A 23,380-nucleotide genomic window follows, 5' to 3' on the forward strand; every position below is an offset into this window, starting at 1 on the left:
GTAAACTGGCCCTTTGTTTAGAAAGTTTGGAGACCCCTGGTATAGATGGAAGAGTATGGATCCCCTTCCTTTTTTATTTATTTTTTTTATTTATTTTTTTTTAGCAGATTGAAGGTAAGCTGGTGTGAACAGGCACAAGTCCGTTTACACCTGCCAGTCCGAAGGGTTATATGCAGTGGTGTTCCAAGGCAGGTGCTGGGGGTGCGTGCCGCATCGGGTGACACCGGACCCACTCCACGATAAGGTAAGTTATAAAGCAAGCCGACGATCGCCGCAGGATGGATCGGATCTGCGGATTGGGGAGCATAATGGATCGGATTCTAATCCGGTCCTGATGAAGCTGAGTGAGATACGCCCATCGGCGAAACGCGTTGACGTCATACGTCAGATACGTCACTTCCGGTCATGCGCATTAGGTGGAACGCACGCTGACCTACAAGGAGGAAGCCATTTTCACATGCCATGAGGCAAGCCTAGGCAGCACAGGCGCCGAGAAGAGGCTGGAGCCCGCGGTATATCGGCGGATGTCAGCGGTGGCTCCCTGGCCTCTTTGGCCTTGTATGGCAGTACTAATGAAGGATATTCTTTCCTCTCCTATTATCCATTACACAGGTGGTGAGTGGACTGTTGCGGGACACTAGATATATGGTCCTATGTGACATATATGACCTATATATCCTATATAGAGTGTAAGCTCTTTCAGTGACTTTCCACATATTGTCTGTTTCACTACAGGATGGGGACATCACGGTGCTTTGTATAGGAAACAAGATAAACCACATGTATTTCAACAGGCAGAAGATCTATTGGGATGTGTCTTGTTTTTTTCACAGAAAGTGGTATGTAGTCCACATGTAGTGGTGAAGAAACCATTTCAAGTAGTGCGCTGCTTTATGCATCTATCCTTCCATCCTGGTAAAAAATGGGGCATATTTTTATTCAAGAGCCCTAGGAAACAGCTGGTAATAATCACAGATGAATGGGCCCCAACCACTTGTGCCGGCATAGGAATGTACTGCATCATTTACATGACATTTACGTTTTGTTTCATATAGGCCTAGAGGCATGCCTTCTTTTTGACGCATACTGTGCTTGCCGTACTGCATACATGTGATATTTATATCTATGGTATAAGTTTTTGAAACTCCCTGTTTGGGATATGACCATTCTGGTAGTAGCATAGTCTACACATTCATCAACACGTGTTATGGTATACCTATGGTATAATTTTTTGTATACACCTCCTTTGGGAAGTGTTCACCTTTGCGCCAGTGCCACAGGGACTTTAGACTCTTGTAGTCATTGTCCCTCTTGCACAGGTATTTAGACCGGTACTGGTGTCATTTTATATGGTTTTAGGTCTGTGTGTATTGTCTCATACTGAGGTGATGGTAAACCAGGGCGATTGCCCATATGTCAAATTTGTATGTGTAATAAAGCATAATTTTTGGAAATTTTTCTGAGTATCACATTCTGTTCATAATGTAGCCGCTTTCTTTGTGAATTTCTTTTCACAACCCCTCTCTTTTTTTGTATGCCTTTTTTGGCTACTGAATGGAGACCATTTACTGGGTGATACGGTAATTTATTGTACGACCTCTTAATAACTATCTTTAACAAACAAGTCCGTTTACACCTGCCAGTGCGAAGGGTTATATGCAGTGGTGTTCCAAGGCAGGTGCTGGGGGTGCGTGCCGCATCGGGTGACACCGGACCCACTCCACGATAAGGTAAGTTATAAAGCAAGCCGACGATCACCGCAGGATGGATCGGATCTGCGGATTGGGGAGCATAATGGATCGGATTCTAATCCATTATGCTCAATCTGCAGATCCGAACCATCCTGCGGGGATCATCAGCATGCAACCTATACGGGGTGACACCGGACCTTCTCCACGAAAAGGTAAGTTGTAAAGAAAGCTGACGATCCCCACAGAATGGATCGGATCTGCGGATTGAGCATAATGGATCGGAGTCCAATCTATTATGCTCAATCCGCAGATCCGATCCATTCTGTTGGGATCGTCGGAAGGGGTGTCACCAAGTGTTATCGCACCGGGTGACACCAACCCTAGGGACCCCCCTGGTTATATGGACCGTCCGATCAGGTCCACCTGAAAAACTGATGGGTGGACCTGATCGGATCGCCTTGTGTGAAAGGTAAAACAACCTCCAAGCATTTTACCAGATACTAATAAAGATCTTATAACTGATTGAAAACTAAATATTTTTTTTACTTTAGCCTTTGCTTTTATTGTATGTACTGTATGTTGCCGGTCTCAGACTCCTTTCCATAACCAGAATCGCGTCTGCTGACTCTTCCATAATTTTTAGGTTTTCTTTTCATCTATTTTTAGTAGTTCTATATTTATCATGTGTATTTTTCATTACAAGCTCTTTTGTAATTTTCATCAAAGTCCTGAACTCGACATGATCCTCATAAATCCCATCTACATATTCAATCTCCACCTTCCTTTTTAGCCCTACACACTGCTGATTTCATCTCCCAAAATAACAACAAAGAGATCTTTGATCTGAAACCAGCTCCTCTCTCCTCCGCGCCGCAGCCTGTGCTTGTAATTTTCTTTAATAGTTTTCAAAAACGCTCCTCTCCCCGGTCCAATTTCTGCTGATAAAATCGTTGCGGCTTAGTTTGGGCTGCGCTGGTGTATTTTTATGTTATTTATTTAAAAGTGGTTATTCTGTCATCTTTCAGAATTGTATGGATCTGCCTGCGGTGCCAAGACCTTTTTTTTTTCTTCTGAAAAGAAAGTTTGGTTTTTTGGTCTTTTTTTTTTTTCTTTTTAGTTAACTTTTTAAACTGTTTTATGTTTTTTTCATTATTTATATTGAATGATTTGTTTTAGCTAAAGCATGGAAGTTGTCTACTGTCAATATACTCTTCTTTCCTTATACTTTTTTTTGTTCTTTTTCTTTTTTTCACCTTTTATTTTCCATTTTCTTTTTCCTTTTTTCTTTCCGTTTCCTTTTTCTCTTTCCTTTCCTTCTTCTCTTTTCCTCTTCTCTTTCCTTTGCTTCTTCTCTTTTCCTCTTCTCTTTCCTTTGCTTCTTCTCTTTTCCTCTTCTCTTTCCTTTGCTTCTTCTCTTTTCCTCTTCTCTTTTCTTTCCTTCTTCTCTTTTCCTCTTCTCTTTCCTTTCCTTCTTCTCTTTCCTTTCCTTCTTCTCTTTTCCTCTTATCTTTCCTTATACTTATACTTTTTTTGTTTTTACTTTTTTTCCCCCTTTTATTTTCAACTTTCTTTTTCCTTTTTCTTTCCGTTCCTTCTTCTCTTTTCCTCTGCTCTTTCCCCTCCTTCTCTTTCCTTTCCTTCTTCTCTTTTCCTCTCCTTCTCTTTTCCTCTTATCTTTCCTTATACTTTTTTTGTTCTTTTACTTTTTTTTCCCCTTTTTATTTTCCATTTTCTTTTTCCTTTTTTCTTTCAGTTTCCTTTTCTTTTCCTTTTTTTTCCTTTCCTTCTTCTCTTTTCCTCTTCTCTTTACTTTCCTTCTTCTCTTTTCCTCTTCTCTTTTACTTTCCTAATTCTCTTTTCCTTTTCTCTTTTCTTTCCTTCTTCTCTTTTCCTCTTCTTTTTCCTTTCCTTCTCTTTTCCTCTTCTTTTTCCTTTCCTTCTCTTTTCCTCTTCTCTTTCCTTATACTTTTTTTGTTCTTTACTTTTTTTTCCCTTTTATTTTCTATTTTCTTTTTTTCTTTTTCCATTTTTCTTTCCATTTCCTTTTTTTCCTTTCCTCCTTCCTCTTCCCCTTTTCTTCTTACTTTCCTTTTCTTTTCCTCTTGTCTTTTCCTTTTCATCACCCTTTCCTTTCTTTTCCTTTTCCCTTTCCTTCTTCTCTTTCTTAAGATGGTTCTAAGGGCAACACATTTTTCCCTTAATGCATTAGAGCATTAAAGCTGAACTGAAGTTCCACTGTAACAAATAGCGGGCAGGCTTTTATTGCACTGGAGACGTACACTGTCTCTTCTGCAATGAAATGCACCCAACCTCCCTTCTCACTGTCTTCTCTGGTACTGTAAACTGAGCTGCGCATGCGTAGCTCAGCTTAAAGTGCTTGGCTGATCCCTGTGTTCCACGATAAATTGCTCCTGTACATGTGCAGGAGTGACGTCATCCTGCACCGGCCAAGGAAGGTGGCCAAAGACCTTCAGACAAAAGAAGATGCCAATTCTAGCGAGTGACTGTTGGAAAGGTGAATATTAAATCATTTAGTGCCACTTTAAGCTAACAAAATGTCCCAGTAGTTTCATCACCCCTGCCCCCCCCCCCCCACACACACACACACTACTTCCTTATATGTCTACCTGAGTCCTGTCTTGATTCGGTGCTGTGCTCGTCTGTAGTGGTCTCTGTTCCTCCGGTCACAGGAAAATGCGGCAGTCACTTTTACCTGCAGCTGTCAATTCAATTCTATAGGGGGGGGGGGGGGAGCTGGGCCGAGCCACGCTATGTGTGCCTATGGATGCACACAACCCGGCTCAAGAGCGCACCTGCACGTATGCTCACACAGCTTGTTATGGAGGCACACACAGAAGAGGAGGAACTGAGAGCGCCGGTGAGGGACACAGAAGACTACCTTTGCACAGAGCAGGTAAGTATACCATGTTTATTAATTTGGGGAAACGTTGAGCCTTTCCAAGTCCCTGGGACCTTGGACCTCAGAGAACTGAACAAGGGCTTACCATTTCCAGAACGTGTCAGGCCATTCCGTGGGTCTCTGGTCTCTCATTGTAAATGTGGCACATGCACTGTAGGTGTCTTTATGATTGCTACTTACTAAGTAAGACATAAACCGCTTGATGATTGAACTAAACAAATGTTTGTATTCTCATTTATTGTGAACAAATAATTGCAAAAAAGAAAAAACATTTATATATCCTATAGAATTCAATACCCCCACACATAGCCCACACATTTTTCATCCACACAACTGCAGCTCTCTCTATATTTTCTCTTTTCCGGACCATTCTCTGTAAACCCTAGAGATGGTTGTGCGTGAAAATCCCAGTAGATCAGCAGTTTTTGAAATACTCAGACCAACCCGTCTGGCACCAATAACCATGCCACGTTCAAAGTCGCTTTAATTCCCTTTCTTCCCCATTCTGATGCTCGATTTGAACGTCAGCAAGTCATCTTCACCACGTCTAGATGCCTAAATGCATTGAGTTGCTGCCATGTGATTGGCTGACTATCAATTTGTGTTACCGAACAATTGAACAGGTGGATCTAATAAGGTGGCTGGTGAGTGTATGTGGTCTCATGGATAAAGTCCCACTTCCACGAGGTCGCATATATGCGTATGGCCGGTGGGAAGGGGTTAATGACTATTGACGGTAAGAGGCGGGTAGTAATACCGCTATTATCCTGTACAAGATGGGCAAATATTTGGACATTCGAACCAAACATTAAGGGCCAGTTCAAACCATAAAAACGCACTCCGGATGCATTCCGGATACATCTTGTCTCCAAATACCACCCAAACCGTACTCTCCGCTCCTTGCAAGACCTCCTGCTCTCTAGCTCCCTTGTCTCCTCCTCCCATGCTCATCTCCAGGACTTCTCCAGAGCCTCCCCCATCCTCTGGAACTCTCTACCCCAATTTATCAGACTATCACCTACTCTGCTCACTTTTAGGCAATCTCTGAAAACCGATCTCTTCAGAGAAGCCTATCCTGCCCTCAGCTAATAATGGAGGGGAGTGGTGCAAGGCTGAGGCCATCTTACACATGTTGACTACATTGACTGGATGGGGTTGAGCAGCGATTATTCTAAGAATGTTAAAAAAAAAAAAAAAAAAAAGAGCAAATCTGGGTTTTTTTCTTGATTTCATGTGTTTTCAGGCACATTAAAATGAATGTATGATGAGTTTTGTGTGCATTTTTTTTGTGTTTTCAGCCTTTGGTACCAAGCCTCGGGCTGGTAGTTCATGCAATTTTTGTGCTTTTTTTATGCACTTTCATGTGTTTTTCAATGTGCTGCCATTGAAGTTAATGAGGCCAAAAAACTAAAAAACCCATAAATACTTATTTCCAAGATGCCCAGAAGTGAAATGCATAGTTGTGAACAGGCCCCAGAGAACACACTGTAACCAATTTTCATGCATTGTCACGTGTTGGCCAAAATAGCTTTTGAATGGCCAACGTGAAAAATGCATGAAAATGCATCGAAAGTGTGCTTTGAAGAATGCATTAGGACTCCATTAACACCTATGCATGTGCAAGAGGAACTTCCAGTGTGGTCTTCCTGCAGTCAGTTCTTCTTACCGCTGTGAGTATCCGGTGCTGCCATCTTGGATGCAGGGGCCAATTTTCGGAGGAACCACAGCCGGCAGGGCTGTGGATAAAGGGGCACCACCTGTTCTTCTTACCTTTGTGAGTTCCCAGTGCTGCCATCTTGGAAGCAGGGGCCAGTTTTCGGAGGAACCACAGCTGGCAGGGCTGTGGATAAGGGGGCACCACCTGTTCTTACCGCTATGAGCACCCAGTGCCGCCATCTTGGATGCAGGGGCCAGTTTTCGGAGGAACCACAGCCTCCTGTAGGGGGCCCAGGCAGCTGGGTGAATTGGATGTTGGCAGGGAGGGTGATCATCATGGCAGAGCGGGGCAATTACTGGAAATGATCCCCTGTATGGCTCTCTCTGCAGAAACTGAAAGCTGGCTTCTTCTCTCCCTCCCACCACACCGATCACCTTCCCTGTGCACCATATGTTTCCCCCTTCTGCCCAGGCCCCCCTTTGTGCCCCCCTACTCCCGCAGTGCTGCAGGCTTCCCTCTTCTCCTTCCCACTGGCAGCTACAAGCACACAACATGATCCTTCAGGATGGAGAATGGGGGAAGGGTCCAGTAAATATGTCATATTTACCAGCTACTTCCTTTCTGAAATGAACACAATGAGTGATCAGTACAGATCACTCACTGACTGTGTTCATTCATACCTGAAGTACTGTAAACTCTGTTTATTTCGGAGGGCCCCTTCAGGTTGGCTGTATGGGGCCCCATGGTTTCTAACAGCAGTGTTGACAGTCGGCACCCTACCGTGCATGCCTGAGTTTGAGTCGGGTTTTGGGAATGCTCCTGTGGCTTCCAGCAATGTGTGCGGGAGCAAAGGGGGAGGGGCAAATGGTGTAATGGATTGTAGAAGTGGGTTTCTCCCAACCCTCGAAAAAACCTGTAACAAGCTCGGGGGAGGAAGCAAACCAGTGGGACTTCACTTTTTGAGTGAACTTCTGCTTTAATGCGCGTTCGCTGCATTAGGGCAGCTCATTCATTGGATTAGACTGCTCAGCGCACTAAACTCGCACGCTTGCACTTTTTTTTTTCATAATTGCATTGCATCAAAACATATATTACTTTATTACCATGTGTTCTGATGCACTAAAATGCATGTGCCTTAGAGAGGTTCAATGGGGGTACCATTCGGAATGAACGGCAGCCCAGAACACGTTTTGGTGCACTTTGTGCAATTTCCCCTTGGTGCTCATATGTGACCACAAACGCAACGGCATGAACCCAGCCTTCTATCTCCATTGCTGCCCGCTCCCTTCCCCGGGCCCGATAATGGCTCCTTTGTTCATATTTGTTTACTCGATTGAAGCCGCCGTGCGCCTTATTGTTTAGAATCCTCAATTGCCTCCCCGGGGAGGTTGATTAATCTTGCTGGTTATAATTAGCATGCCGGAACGTATCTGTTTACATTGGGAGCCTGCAGACCGGTTAATATCGTTGTCATTACAGCTTGTTATATAGCGTGCTGGAACAGATGTAGCAAGCGACGCTGCGTCCGTCGTGTGAGCCCGCTATCTCTTTTGCTGTTTGGGGCATTGATCCAGAAATCGGCGTCCGGTCCATGGAAATCCCCCCCAAAAAAACAAGAGTGCGCCCACTGCTGAGCCTGCAGAAAAGGAGCGTACATCAAGCAAGCGCTGTAGCCCAAATGACCATTGGTATACCGATCTGCACCACGCCTGTTTATATAGAAAAGTATAAACACTTTAACCCTTTCGCTGCCTGAGTGTTTTTGTATTTTTTTTTTTTTGCATGTTTAACCACTTCAAGTCCGGACACTTTCACCCAGGGGTGGACTGACCATTTGGAAACTTGGGCACTGCCCGAGGGCCCGGGGTCAGTAGGGGGCCCCATAAAATGCCCTTGGTACCTTTTTCATAGACTTTTTTTGAGTTTGGGCAAGGACACAGGGGCCCCATGATCCCTTATTGCCCGAGGGCCCCATGAGTTGTCAGTCTGCCCCTGCTTTCACCCCCTTCCTGTCCAGGCCAATTTTCAGCTTTCAGCGCTATCACACTTTGAATGACAATTTTGCGGTCATGTAACACTGTACCCATATGAATTGTTTAGATTTTTTTGAGACAGATAAAACTTTATTTTGGTGGTATTTATTCACCACTGGGATTTTTTTTTTTTTTGCTATATAAGTGAAAAAGTCCAAACATTTTGAAAAAAAAGTGTTTTGCTTTTAAAATTTTGCAAATAACTAATCTTTCTTCATAAATCTTGGCCAAAATGTACAGTTGTGGCCAAAATTATTCAACCCCCAATGCTGTAAAGGGGTTTAGGGACTATAGTGTACATTTGGAATTGTATTCAGAATCAAATCCTACAAGGACGTTGTAACTACCCAAATGCAACTAAAATGACATCAATTGTTTATGTAATACAGTAGTAAATGGTTCTTATGTGGTTTCTTCATTGCCACAATTATTCAACCCCTTAAAGACTACCACTCTGAAGAACAGAGGTTCATACAGGTGCTTTCCATCAGGTATTGAAAACACCTGTGGATGTCACCGAGCAGCAATCAAGCATAATAAGCACCAATTAGGCAGCTTTAAAATGACTGTGATACTCAGCTCCTTCTAGACATTTACTGGTGTGGTTACAAACATGGTGAAGGCAAGAGAATGGTCCAGGAAGACAAGAGAAGAGGTGATTTCTCTTCACAGGAAGGGCAATGGCTATAAGAAGATTGCAAAGATGTTAAACATACCAAGAGACACCTTAGGAAGCATCATTCGCAAATTCAAGGCAAAGGGCACTGTTGAAACGCTACCTGGTCGTGGCAGAAAGAAGATGCTGACTTCGACTGCTGTGCGCTACCTGAAGCGTAGAGTGGAGAGAAGTCCCCGTGTGACTGCTGAGGAACTGAGAAAAGATTTGTCAGATGTGGGTACAGAAGTTTCAGCCCAGACAATAAGACGCACACTGCGTAATGAAGGCCTCCGTGCCAGAACTCCCAGGCGTACCCCCTTGCTGTCTCCAAAGAATAAGAAGAGTCGACTGCAGTATGCCAAAAGCCATGTGGACAAACCACAAAAGTTGTGGGATAGTGTTCTGTGGACTGATGAAACAAAATTAGAACTGTTTGGGCCCATGGATCAACGCTATGTTTGGAGGAGGAAGAACAAGGCCTATGATGAAAAGAACACCTTGCCTACTGTGAAGCATGGTGGAGGGTCAATCATGCTTTGGGGCTGTTTTGCTTCTGCAGGTACAGGGAAGCTTCAGCGTGTGCAAGGTACCATGAATTCTCTTCAGTACCAGGAGATATTGGATGGAAACGTGATGCAGTCCGTCACACACCTGAGGCTTGGGAGACGTTGGACCTTTCAACAGGACAATGATCCCAAGCATACCTCCAAGTCCACTAGAGCATGGTTGCAGAGGAAAGGCTGGAACATTTTGGAGTGGCCATCGCAGTCACCAGACTTAAATCCGATTGAGAACCTCTGGTGGGACTTAAAGAAAGCAGTTGCAGTGCGCAAGCCTAAGAATGTGACTGAACTGGAGGCCTTTGCCCATGAAGAATGGGCGAAGATACCCGTAGATCGCTGCAAGACACTTGTGTCAAGCTATGCTTCACGTTTAAAAGCTGTTATAACTGTAAAAGGATGCTGTACTAAGTACTAAGATTGAATGTCACTTGGGGGTTGAATAAAACTGATAATGCTGTGAGCACAGAAAAGACATTTGTGGTTATTTCATTATAACTGTTATGTTATATTTGTCTGACCTACAAGTGCCTCTTTAATGTAAATGTAAGCAAGATGACTGAATGATCAAAAGCAATGTCAAACTGGCCAAAACACTCAATTTCAGTGGGGGTTGAATAATTTTGGCCACAACTGTATTCACTAAAAAAAAAATAACCCAAATTAGTTTATAACAAAAAATTATAATTGTTAAAAAAATAGTTTTACATTTTTATTTTATTTTTTCATATTATTTTTTATGCGTTTGATTTTTTTTTAACATTCTGTCACCCTAGCAGACTGTACTACTTGGGGGGGGGGGGGTTGATTTTTTTTTTACACTGATTGCTTTTACACCCATAAGGGCTGTAAAAGCAATAATTTCTCCTTCTCTCTGGCTGCATTATTGCAGCCATTGAGAAATACTGTGAGAGCTGTGATTGGTCACAGCTTGTCACATGGTACAAGGCAGTTGTGAATAGCCCTGTACCATGTGACCTCTGTGATCATTCAAAGATTTCACTAGTAGTAAGCAATGATGTCAGGAAGTGACATCTTGCTTACTACTATTCATGTGATCACTGATTGGTCAATCAGTGATCACATGATCGGGACCTCACACAGCGATCATACAGGATCGTGGTGCTGCGTGCTCCCAGGCTGTAAATGCGGGTACCGTTTATGAACGGCAACCCGCTCCTGCACTGCTCCCATCCGGCCATTTATATACATGGGCCGGACGGGAAGTGGTTAATTTTTAACACGTTTTTTTTTTTTTACATTTTTTTCACTAAACATTTTAAGTTATTCTTTGATGGCAGGTTGTCATTAATGAGACATCAGGGTATAAAAGGTCCCTGATGTCTCACCTGTCCTCCAGTGATGCTAATGGAGCACAGATTGTGCTCCATTAGCTTCTCCCCTGGCCATACTGGCTGGAGAAAGTGACACCCGGACCTGGAAGTGACATTTTACGTGTCACTTCTGGGTCATTAGCAGTAAGTGGAGATCAGCAAATGGACATTCACTGATCTCCTTCCCCTCTACCGAGCAGCACCTGCCATGTTGGACCTGAGTCCACTGATGGGGGGACTGGCACTTACAGGGGTGTGTGGAAGTGAATTGGCAATTGTACAGCTTGTATAACATGTAAATTTGCTGTCCTCTCAAAGTAACTCAACACACAGCCATTAATGTTTAAACTGCTGGCAACAAAAGTGAGTCCACCCCTAAGTGACAATGTCCAAATTGGGTCCAAAGTGTCAATATTTTGTGTGGCCACCATTATTTTCCAGCACTGCTTTAACCCTCTTGGGCATGGAGATCACCAGAGCTTCACAGGTTGCCACTACTTTACATTATAACAAAGCGTTGTTTCTTCAATGTTGTCACATGAAAGAATCAAATATTTACAAAAATGTGAGGGGTGGACTCACTTCTGGGAGATACTGTACATTAATCCAGCTTGGTCCAATGTACGTATGTACCATACCTGTGAGTTCCCCATGGAAACTAGCCTACACTACTACAGTAGCTTACACTACTACAGCCACCGTCTCCGGGGTCCCGTGCCAAGTGGTTGCCCTGCTGCATAGTGAACATGGAGATCGCCTACTTGGTACGGGCACCATTCGTGAAACACCTTTTCATTTTTCTCACTGAATGTATGGATCTATCTGATTGGACCATGAGAAGACCATGATGATCATTCTAGTAACACATGTTTTTTAGGGATGCACCGAAATTTCTCCGGCCTAAACTACCCCTATCAGTCTTTGGCCGATATTATTTCAGGTTCTTATATAGCGCCGTCAATTTACGCATCACTTTACATATATATTGTACATTCACATAAGTCCCTGACCCATAAGGGGTGTACAGTCTAAGGTCCCTAACTCACATTCATACATACACATACTAGGGCCAGTTTAGACAGGATCCAATAAACCTACCAGCATGTCTTTGGACTGTGGGAGGAAACCAGAGTACCCGTAGGAAACCCACGCAGGCACAGGGAGAACATGCAAACTCCAGGCAAGTGGTGCCGTGGTTGGGATTCAAACCAATGACCCTACTACTGCCAGATGGAAGTGCTAACCATTTAGCCACCGTGCTGCCCATATAAAAATAGACACAGATGCGAATGACGAAAATAGCCCCACCGCCTTCTGGTGGTTCTCAGGCTTACCTGAGGCTTACCAGAGAACCCATCCCAATGATCGCGGTAGCTGGGCATTAAGATCAGTGAAGGAACGATGGCCTCCACTCATCTCTATGCACTGGAAGGACCGGAGCAATGCCATTACGTCACTTCCTGTACCAGCACCTTGTAAACAAGGGCCTTTTTTTTTCTTTTTTGTAAGCATTAGATGAATTCCTTGTGATAGAAATAAAAGTGATTAAAGAATAAAAAAACCAAAAAAACAAAAACAAAGGGACCGTTAAAAAAAAAAAAAAAAAAAAAAAAAAAAAAATTAATAAAATTAAAAAAAATTTTTTTTTTAAGTGCTCCCATCTCCCAGGGATCACGAGCAGTGGTGAACGCATACGTAGGCCATGTCCACATGTGTACACGGTGTTCAAACCGCACGTGTGAGGTATCACCATGAACGTCGGAGCAAGAGCAATAATTCTACCACTGGACCCCCTCTGTAACTTTAAACTAGTAACCTGTAGAAATGTTTAAATGTCACCCATGGAGATTTTTAAATCTTGTAGTTTGGCTCCATTCCACAAGCATGCACAGTTTTACGGTGTGATATGTTGGGTATCTATTTACTTGGCATAACATCATCTTTCATAGTTTACAAAAAAAGTGGGGTATATATTTTTTGTTTTTTGATATTCATTAACCATTAGCCACCCGGCCTATAGCCGTTTGGCGGCCGCAAAAATGCTTTACCTTTCCGGGGTGTACGCCATTTGGCGTCCTACCGCACATGCGCAGTTCGCGCGGTTGCAGAGCCGCGCAGCGGAGTGATCTGTCACCGGCCGTGTACCTCGGACACGGCCGATGACAGATCTGAGTACCGTCCCCCGTTGCCGGTACCATGTGACCTGCTGTGACTAATCACAGCAGGTCACATGACAGTTGTATACAATGGATGGCTTCATTCATGCCATCCATTGTATACTACTGCCTAGCTGTGAATGGTCACAGCAGGTCACATGCACATGTCATGTGATTAGCTGTGGCCAAATCACAGCTAAGCACAAAAAAACAAAACAAAAAAACAAACCTGACTGAATGAATGTCATTCAGGTAAATGCTTGTTTATAGCAAAGTAATTCTTTGCTATAAGCAAACTGTGTAAAAAAAAAAAAAAAAAAAATACTGATCACTTCCCCAAAGTAGTACAATGTTACTATGGTAACATTGTACTACTTTGGTCATAGTAAAATATTAAAAAAAATCTTAAAATAAAAGTGTAATAAAAAATTAAAAAAAAAAAAAAAAAATATATATATATATTTTTTCATACTGTCACCAGTCAGTGTCCCTGTTCACCGCCATGCCAGTTATATGATGATGCTGTACTGTACTGCACTGCACTGGTGACAGTATGTAAAAAAAAAAAAAAATAGTGAAAATAATTAATTGTTTTAATTTTTTCATTTTCCGAAAAATTATGACAAAAAAAATACAACTTCAAAAATCTCGCCATGCCTCTTATGAAGTACGTCAGACTGTCTACTCTGAAAAAAGGGGTCATTTGGGGGATATCTGTACTATTCTTGGACCTCAAGAAATTAGATTGGCTGTCAGTACTTCAGGATTGATCAATTTTCAGATCTATACCATAGTTTGTGAACTCTATAACTTTCCTACAAACTAAAAAATACATCCTAATTTGGGTTATTTTCACCAAAGACATGTAGCAGAATACATCTCGGCCTAAATTTATGAAGAACAATTATTTATTTGTAAACTTTTATAACAGAAACAAAGAAAAACGTGTTTTTTTTTTTCAAAATTTTTGGTCTTTTTTTGTTAATTTAGCAAAAAATAAAAACCCCAGCGGTGATTAAATACCACCAAAAGAAAGATCTAGTTGTGTGAAGAAAATGATAAAATTTTAGTTTGGGTACAATGTTGTATGACCGCGCAATTGTCATTCAAAGTGTGAGAGCGCTGAAACCTGAAAAATGGCCTGGGCAGGAAGGTGTAAAATTGCACGGTATTGAAATGGTTAAAGTGTATTTTTCCCCCAAAAATTTAGTTTGAAAAGTATTTTTAAAAACAGTCCATTTCGGTTTTCAGCCAAGTGCATCCTGAATTTTAGGTTTCGGTACCAGAATTTTTATGTGCACCATTACATTTTTTGTCTGAGGTTGGCTGCACTCTTAGATTGTAAGCTCCAAGGATCATACTTCTTAATCCTGCTATTAATGCCTCTTGCACACAGTACTGATGTTTGAGCATCTGCATTTCTGTACGTAATTTCAAGCATTTGTGTTGCGCAAATTTTTGCGCGCATTTGTGTGTATGCTCATTCGTGTGCACAATACATTCCTAGGCAAAATGTATTAATATTTATGCTCATATGTGTGTATTTGCACACATTTGAGTATACTGGCGCAATTTACAGAACAAGAACTAACAGTTTTCTATTTTTTTCCCTTTTACTCAAGAATAAGCAGAACTTTTTTATGCGCCAGTGTGCACAGGAACATTGCAAAAAATGGGTTGCATTTTAGATCACTGAAAAAAAACCAAAAACACTGTACTAAGCTTTTTTTCAAGCTGCAGTGTGCAAGAGGCTTTAGTCTGTTATTTTTCAACTTCCTTTAATGTACCAAGCTGTCTAGCAAAAGTGACAGTTACAGCGTTGAGACAAAACATTTAACACTGGTAGGGGTGCTTACAATGAATACATTTTATTTAAAACCTTTATCACAAAAGAAAAAAAATCCAGTTACATAACTGCTTATAAGGCGTTTGTTGGAGTTCGGTTTTAATTTGCTAGTCACTTATGGAAAATTAATCAAAATATAATAGTCTAAAAAACACAACCCTCTCCACAGGGTGATAATTCTGCTGTCCAAAAGGGCTCTATGCTGCTCCTTCACAAATACAGTAGAGGAACAAGTTATTATTTTTATACAGGATTTATATAGAGCCAACAGTTTGCTCAGCGCTTTACAATATAACAGGAGACAATACAGCAACAATACAGTTCAATACAAGAGGGTTAGGAGGGCCCTGGTCCTTGGAGCTTACAATCTGAGAGAGGGGCTGGTGGTACAAAATGTAATAACTGTGGGAAATGGACTGGTAGGAGGAGTAGAAGATTCCATTATTAGTTGAAGGCAAGATAGGCTTCCCTGAAGAGGTTTTGAGAGATCGCCTTAAAGTGAGCAGAGTAGGTGATAGGCTGATAAATTGGGGTAGAGTTCAAGAGGATGGGGGAAGCTCTGGAGAAGTCCTGGAGATGAGCATGAGAGGAGAAGACGAGGGAGCTAGAGAGCAGGAGGTTGTGAGAGGAGCGGAGAGTACGGTTTGGGTGATATTTAGAGACAAGATCGGTGATGTAATTTGGCGCAGAGTTATAAATGACTTTATATGTTATTGTTAATGTTTTGAATTTTATCCGTTGGGCAATGGGAAGCCAGTGGAGGGATTGGCAGAGAGGGGTGGAGGACACTGAGTGGAGGCAAGTGGAGGGATTGGCAGAGAGGGATGGAGGACACTGAGCGGAGGCCAGTGGAGGGATTGGCAGAGTGGGATGGAAGACACTGAGTTGGAGGTCAGTGGAGGGATTGGCAGAGAGGGATGGCAGATACAGAATGGTTAGTAAGGTGGATAAGTCTGGCAGCACCATTCATGATAGACTGAAGTGGGGATAGCCTGTGATGAGGTCGGCCAATGAGGAGGGAGTTACAATAGTCAAGGCGAGATATAACAAGGGAGTGAATAAGTTGCTTAGTGGTTTCCGAGGTTAGGAACGGGTGTATCTTGGAGATGTTGCGGAGGTGAAGTCTACAAGATTTGGACAGTGATTGGATTTGGGGCTGAAAGGACAGATGAGAGTCTAGGATTACACTTAGTACCCTGGCATGAGGGGAGGGACTGATGGTTGTATTATTGATCTTGATGGAGAAGTCAGGGGAGGGGGCACGGGCTGGGGGGAATACTAAGAGATCAGATTTAGAAAGATTGAGTTTGGGGAAGTGGAGTGACATCCATGCTGATATGTCACTTAGTAGGTTAATAATGCAATAATAGCAATGTAATAATAAAACTGAAATAAAAAAAGAAAAATCTTGCCTCCATGCACACATGTGCCTAGGATACACACTCTTGAAACTGCAGATTGTATTAGACATATTATTTACCCATGCATACCATGTGATAGGTTCATTTTCAGGATCATAATTTACAGTTAATTCTAAAATGATGAACTGTGAAATGTTTTAAAGAGTTGTCTATGGACAGTATAGGGTCATAGTAGCTTTTTGGTGTTCTGCATGCAATTTTAAGGCTTTGATACAGATATATATATATATATATATATATATATATATTTAGATTAGTATAGTCCTTTAATTGAAAAAATAAATTTCACTTCCACTTCTGTAAATGTCGATCAACATAAATTTGTATTTACCATCTTTTTTTTTTTTCTATAGGTTTCCTGCTTTCATAAAACATTCTTTTTTTTTTCCAGTGGAAAAACATTTTCAGGTTACAAAATATGCATTTTAATGAGTGATTAAAAAGAAAGAAAACTTAATCCAGCAGTAAGAGCATTAAAAGACCCAATTTACTGTATTTTTTTGTTTTACAGTTTCTTTATAAAACATACACATTCTAATACTAACCTTTTCTAAAAATGATGACGCTTTGTACAGCAAGGAAACGCGATGGGAATTAGTTTGGTTTAAACTAAATGAATTCTTTAATTATTTTCCTCCCTTTTGTGTTTTCTATTACGCTTTGTTTTCTGCGTTGAAGTCAGTCCAAAAACAAGCCGCACTTTGTTGTTTAATTAGCTTTTAATTGCTTGTTAAACATTTGCAATGCTGGAACGTATTACTTTAAACCTGTAGTTCACTATCTCTGCCTCTCCTCCCGTAATTGTAGTACAAATAGACTTTTATTATATTTAATATAGTTAATTCACTCTTCTCTGGCTCGTTGATTTCTGCTTTTGTGCCTTTTGCAATTTTGCCAACAATAAGAGCCGCTCCGCAATAGGGAAGGGCCAACGGAGTATGTGAGCCCCTTGTGCTGTTAATGATCAAAGGCGCCATCTTTCCCTGTTCATGGGAGTGTCATAGTTGAGTAGCTCTTTTGACCTGCTTGGTGAGCAGGAACCAGAAGTCCAGGCAAGCCTTGATTATTTATTTATTTATTTTTACAGGACTTTTATTTAAAGGGCATGCACTTTTTTTTATTTTTTTATTTTTTTTTTCATAAAAATGTGATCCACCTCAATTAGATGTAAACCTGCCCACTCCAATCTCATATAACAGATAATGTGATTTTTAAAGTAGTTTTCAATCTTTAGGCCTCATGCACACTGGATGTCTTTTCTGCTACTCCTAGGTGCGTTTGCCTTTAAATCCCCCTGTGCATGTTAGTCTATGGGTCCATACATGCATAGGCATTTAGAGGCAGAGAAAAAATCCCACTGCCAGGAGCAGCAGAATTTTGGCAGAAATAATGCTTCACACATGTAAACGTGTCTAAACTCACATTAACACTAGGCATGTTTGGCACTTGAGTGTTAATTCATTTTGATGGTCAGAATAAATAATTATTCAGGCCAATTAAATGACTTAATGCCCAAGTGCTTGATGTGGCTAAATGCGTTACACACATTTACAGGCATGAGGGGTTTTTCTGCCAAAATGCTGCTGCTAAAAGGAAAGGCGTCTAGGAGAGATAACAGAATATTCCATGTGCATGAGGCCTTACAGTGCGGAAAATAATTATTTGATCCCCTGCAGATTTTGTAAGTTTGCCCACTTACAAATAAATGAAGGGTGTATAATTTTTGTCATAGATGTATTTTATATGATAGAGACCGAATATCAACCAAAAATCCAGAAAGAACAAATGTTATAAATTGAGTTGCAGTTCAGTGAGTAAAATAAACATTTGATCCCCAAGCAAAACATGACTTGGTACTTGGTGGAGAAACCCTTGTTGGCAAGCACAGAGGTAAAACGTTTCTTGTAGTTGGTTCCCAGGTTTGCACACATCTCAGGAGGGATTTTGGTCCACTCTTCTTTACAGATCTTTTCTAACTCCTTAAGGTTTCTTGGCTGTCCCTTGTCAACTCGAAGTTTCGGCTCCCTACATACATTTTCTATACGATTAAGGTCTAAAAACTGGCTAGGCCACTCCATGACCTTAGTGTGCTTCTTCTTTAGCCAATCCTTTGTTGCCTTGGCGGCAGGGGCGGACTGACAACTCATGGGGCCCTCGGGCAATAAGGGATCATGTGGCCCCTGTGTCCTTGCCCAGACTCAAAAAAGCCTATGAAAAAGCCAGGGGCATCTCATGGGGCCCCCTACTGACCCCAGGCCCTCGGGCAGTGCCCGAGTTTCCAAATGGTCAGTCCGCTCCTGGCTTGTATTGACATTTCAATAGTATAGTTTTGATAGCTAATTGAAGACATTAGAGCAGCTTCTCTCAACCTTTTCGACACAGAAATAACTTGCCACTCTCAGGGAACCTTTGCTAAAAATGAAAGCTCTTTTGGCTGTACTTCTCCTGTGGATCACAGGAGTACATTTTTTTCTGAACTCCTCTGACCTGTTTTCAGCTGACAGCGGGTTGAAGCTTACTGTCGGCTGATGTCACTCAGCCAGTCCAGGCTGGGGAAAGATCCTGACTTTAAAGTCTGGATCCACCCCAGAGTCTGGAGCGGCACCTGGCTTATATATTGGTATAATACAGGGGGGAAAAAGCCAATACTTTTCTTTTAAGTAGATAGACAACTCATGTGATGCTCTGTGGGAAGAACACTCCTTACACCTGTGATCATTGGGAAGAATAGAATTACTCCCTTACAAATAGCTAAAAGGATCAATGGTGTAAGTGGGAACTTATCTCAGAGGCAGAAATTTGTTGCTCAAGGAACCCCTTGCAACCTCTGGAGGAAACATAGGGTTCCATGGAATCCTGGTTAAGAAGCCTTGCATTAGACGGTGGTTGACTTTTCAAAGCTAAAACAGGACATGTATCTGCCATCCTTCCTATTAATATAAACTTTTGGGGCAAAGATGGAATGACCATTGCAGGCCTTGTTGGCGCCTTTAAAGAGTAACTAAAGGCAAAACATTTTTTTTTCCTTTTAGTTTTGGATGTGTGAAGAGGGGTTAGAACACATCAGTTTTTATTTCTGTCTGTGCCCCCCTTAGGGAGATTCATCTTCTCGATTTGTCCTGTTTTCCATTATCATCAAAAAGGAAAGATAATCCCAAATTTTGGTTTGACATCAGAACAATAATAGAGGAATCTTCCAATGGGGATACTAGTTCTGGCAACTTTGGTGACACACCAGGATTCCCTCACTTTGGAGGGATTTCCTCTCACTTCCTTTTTGGCTATGGGACAAGAAGTGAAGGGAAATCTCCCCAAAGAGCACAGATTGCAAAAAAAACTCATGGCGTTACAACCCTCCCTTAATGTATCCAAAATGAGAAAAAAAATTTTGTCCTTCGTTACACTTTTACCCAGGGGGGAAATATCATTATTAACTGTTGGGCAAAGGGTTCAGTGGATTGTTAATGCAAAGAGTTATTGGCCAGTAGGTGTCTGGTGTATTGGTGGCCAGTGGGCAGTGGGTATCTGTTTCATCTTAAGAGATCAGAGATTGTTGGCTAGACCAGCAAATCAGCATACCAATTCTGAGGACACCCTTAATTTTATGCTCTAAATGATTAAACATTTGTGAACACCTGACCATCACACGTTTGGGTTTAGGCTGTCATTTCTTTTATCGTGTAGTACAATCTGCTTGGATATATTGCAGATCCTCCCTCTCTTCCTTTTTTTTTTCTTTTAATGTATGTAGGGAATTGTGAACTTGTTGGACATCCCATCCCCAAATATGGTTGTTATTTTGAACCCCCATTTGTGGATTAATAGTCTTTAAACTCTACTGGAAAGTCTACCCAGAAGAGAAGAGTGTCTGCAGGAATTTGTATCCATTTAGCTATAGGAGTATTTGTGAGGTCTGGTATATGGCATTCTGTCTGAGCCGAATGGTGTTCAGTAGGATTTAGTTTAGTTCTCTGAGCAGGATACTTGAAATCCTCCACACCAAACTGGCTACTCCCTGTCTTTATGGAGCTGACTTTGTAAACAGGGCACAGTCATACTGGGACAGAAAAAGATATTCCCCAAACTGTTACCACAAGGTTGGAAGAGAACAGTTGTCTAAAAGGTTTTTGTATGATGTAGTAGTAAGTGTTCCTTTCACTGGAAACACCTGAACGCAATCATTTGGAGGGGAGTCCACCTACATTAGGCACTATAGGGTATATTTCTTTGTGTTGACTAGTTAGATGAGGTAAGAGTTTTCTACGAGTGTGTATGCCACCCATAACAACCAATCACATCTTGTGTATGTTCTCTTCCTGTAGTCTATTAGTACGGAAGGTTGACTATGGACAACAAACCGTATCTGAGTCCATTTTTACAGACAACATATACAACTTCTGTAGTGTTGGTAAGACTATTTCAGGAATCTGATATTTTTAAACTCTTTTGTTTTTGCCTTCTCAGAATGGCCATCCAGGTTGATAAATTTAACTTTGAAAACATTTCGGAAATGGCTGAAGATGGGCTGCAGTTCCCTAACCCAAAGGAACTAGAAGAGGAAAGACAATTAGCGAAGGGTCAAGAGATCAACAGCAAGCTGGACATCCGTTGGAAGATTATATCCTTTTTTGTGTCCCTCATCAGACCCGTGTTGTAACAGGTCAGTCCATTTTATTCTCAGGCCTTGCCAAAGTTAACCAAATTCCCCCCTCCTCCCAGGAAGATTTTGGTAACATCTAAGTGTTCATCATATGGGTGTTTTTTTTTCCAAAATTATAGCGGTTGCTTGTTAATAGTGATGGGCCAAACACCCCCGTTTAGTTCGTGGTCAAACATTTGAACCTCAACCGCAAACTTAGAACATAATGCAAGTCTATGGGACTTGAAATTGTAAATTCAAAAGTGCCCATTTTGAAGGCTTATATGCAAGTTATTGCCCTTAAAAGGAGTATGGGACTCGGGTATTGCCCTGAAGGACATGAATCGGTGACAACATTTTTTTTTCAAAAAGTACAGTTTTTAAAGGGGCTTAAAGTAAAAAAAAAGAAAAGAAACATTCCTTTAAATATCATGACTGGGGGGGGGGGTCCCCTAAACTACCTGCAAAGTTGCACATCTGTACAATGTGTTGAACCTGCTGCAGCAGGACTGACTTAAAAAAGAAAAAAAAAAAACTATACCAGACCTTTTAGGGTTTGTAAAAAAATGGGTGGGGTTCCCCCTAAAAGCTATATCAGGCCCTTTAGGGGAACCCCACCTCCCAAAAATGGGGGGGAGCGTGAGGTCCTCTCTAAACTCCTACCAGACCCTTGATCCGAGCACAGGCCTTGTAGGCAAGATGGGGGGGAGGTGAACGAGTGCCCCCTCCCTCCTGAACCATACCAGGCCACATACCCTCAACATGGGGGGGTGCTTAGGGGTAGGGGAGCTCCCCCCCCAACTCTCTTTGTTCCCGTATTGATGGGGACAAGGGCCACTTCCCCACAACCCTGGGCTGTGGTTGTGGGGGTCTGCGGGGGGTGACTTATCGGAATCCGGGAGCCCCCCAGATCCTTCTCTCCCCCCTTGTTAATGAGTATGGGGTATTCCTAGCCATTCACCAAAAAGTGCAAAATGTGAATAAAAACACAACAGTTTTTGACAAGTCCTTTATTAAAAAAAAAAGGTTCCGTCGTAGTAATCCATCGTTAATCATGGTGTCCAGCGTTGTCACAACAACACTGTCAGGGCTCCCAGGTGTGACCAGAGGTGTGTGACTGACGCAGGGAAACGCAGACTTCAGATATGTGATAAACAATATAATTTATTAACACTAACAATACAAACATAAACGCAGTGCAATACTAAACATAATACAGTGCAAACAAACCAAACCAACCACCCACAGATAACAGTACATACAAGCAAGCGTCGTCAGGCAGGCCGGGTCAATATCAATTGGGCAGGTAGGTACAGGGGGAGCAAGCGGAGATTGGTCGGGGTCACAGGCCAGGTTCAGCAGGTAGCTAGCAGCGTAGTACAGAGGGTCAGGCAGAGGGATGGTCAGGGTCACAAGCCAGGGATCAGAACAGGTAGCAGGCAGCGTAGTACAGAGGGTCAGGCAGAGGGATGGTCAGACAAGCCAGGGATCAGAACAGGAAGCAGAGAATCAGACAGGAACAGAGAGCAGGAACAGGATACAGGGCCCAAGAGAAACACAACACCAAGGCAGAGTCTGCAAGTCTGGCCATCCCTTAAATACCCCAGCATAATCAGTTCCAGGTGTTAGCTGGCTGCAAAGTTGAGTCTCTGACTGCCGGGAGCATCCGCTGGCCAGCCCTGGCACTGCAGATCAAAAGGCAGGTGAGTCCCACCATTGCTGGCTAGTCCATTCCTGACAAACACCAACTCGCCGAAATAAAGGAAAAAAAAAACACCCTCCAACCCGCCGAGCACTCGCCACCAGGGGCAGACTGACAACTCATGGGGCCCCCAGGCAATAGGGGATCATGGGGCCCCTGTGTTCTTGCCCAAACTCAAAAAAGCCTATGAAAAAGGTACCAGGGGCATCTCATGGGGCCCCCTACTCACCCCGGGCCCTCGGGCAGTGCCCGAGTTTCCAAATGGTCAATCCGTCCCTGCTCGCCACTATCTGACATTTGCCGATCAGATGTAATTGGACGGAGCTAGCGGTGATGTCACGCCCAATTGTGTTGTGATTGGCCAAAGCATTTCACCTGACCTGTCAGAGCGCAGTGCATTGTGGGGTGCGGTGGGTGATGAGCCTGCCAAACTTCCTTACCATTTGTGTGTTTGCCGAACACATGAACAGCCGTTGTTCGAGTCAAATGTCCACTACTTGTTAAACTATTTCAGAATTTTGTAAGATTTTCTTTGGTTTTTAGTATGCATTCACATAGCTCTACAAAGATGTACAAAAGTCTTTAAACATTTAGGAAAAGTTTTTCTAAAATAATTTGAGGCTTGGCTTCCAGGAAGTCCCAGCTTTGAAATCATGCTAATTTTTACAAATGCCTAAAGCTCCCTCAACCACCTTTAAAGCTTCTTGAACTTCTTATAAGAACCCTTCAATGTGCAACACATGTAATAGAAAGGCAGCTGCAC

At 42.3% G+C, this 23,380-nt stretch overlaps 1 protein-coding gene across 1 annotated transcript in view; it reads left to right on the forward strand.

Annotated features, from left to right (window-relative positions):
* Nucleotides 1–23,380, forward strand: part of TRAPPC9 (trafficking protein particle complex subunit 9) — an 875,381-nt gene that overhangs the window by 414,396 nt on the left and 437,605 nt on the right. Inside the window, exon 19 of the mRNA XM_089654645.1 lies at nucleotides 20,741–20,894. Within this exon, the coding sequence (XP_089510771.1) occupies nucleotides 20,741–20,894 (154 nt within the window). The remainder of the gene's footprint in view (nucleotides 1–20,740; nucleotides 20,895–23,380) is intronic.

Source organism: Staurois parvus, unplaced genomic scaffold (genome assembly GCF_062004578.1).
Source record: "Staurois parvus isolate SC_StPar_1 unplaced genomic scaffold, SC_StPar_1.0 ptg000783l, whole genome shotgun sequence".
NCBI classification, from domain to species: domain Eukaryota; kingdom Metazoa; phylum Chordata; class Amphibia; order Anura; family Ranidae; genus Staurois; species Staurois parvus.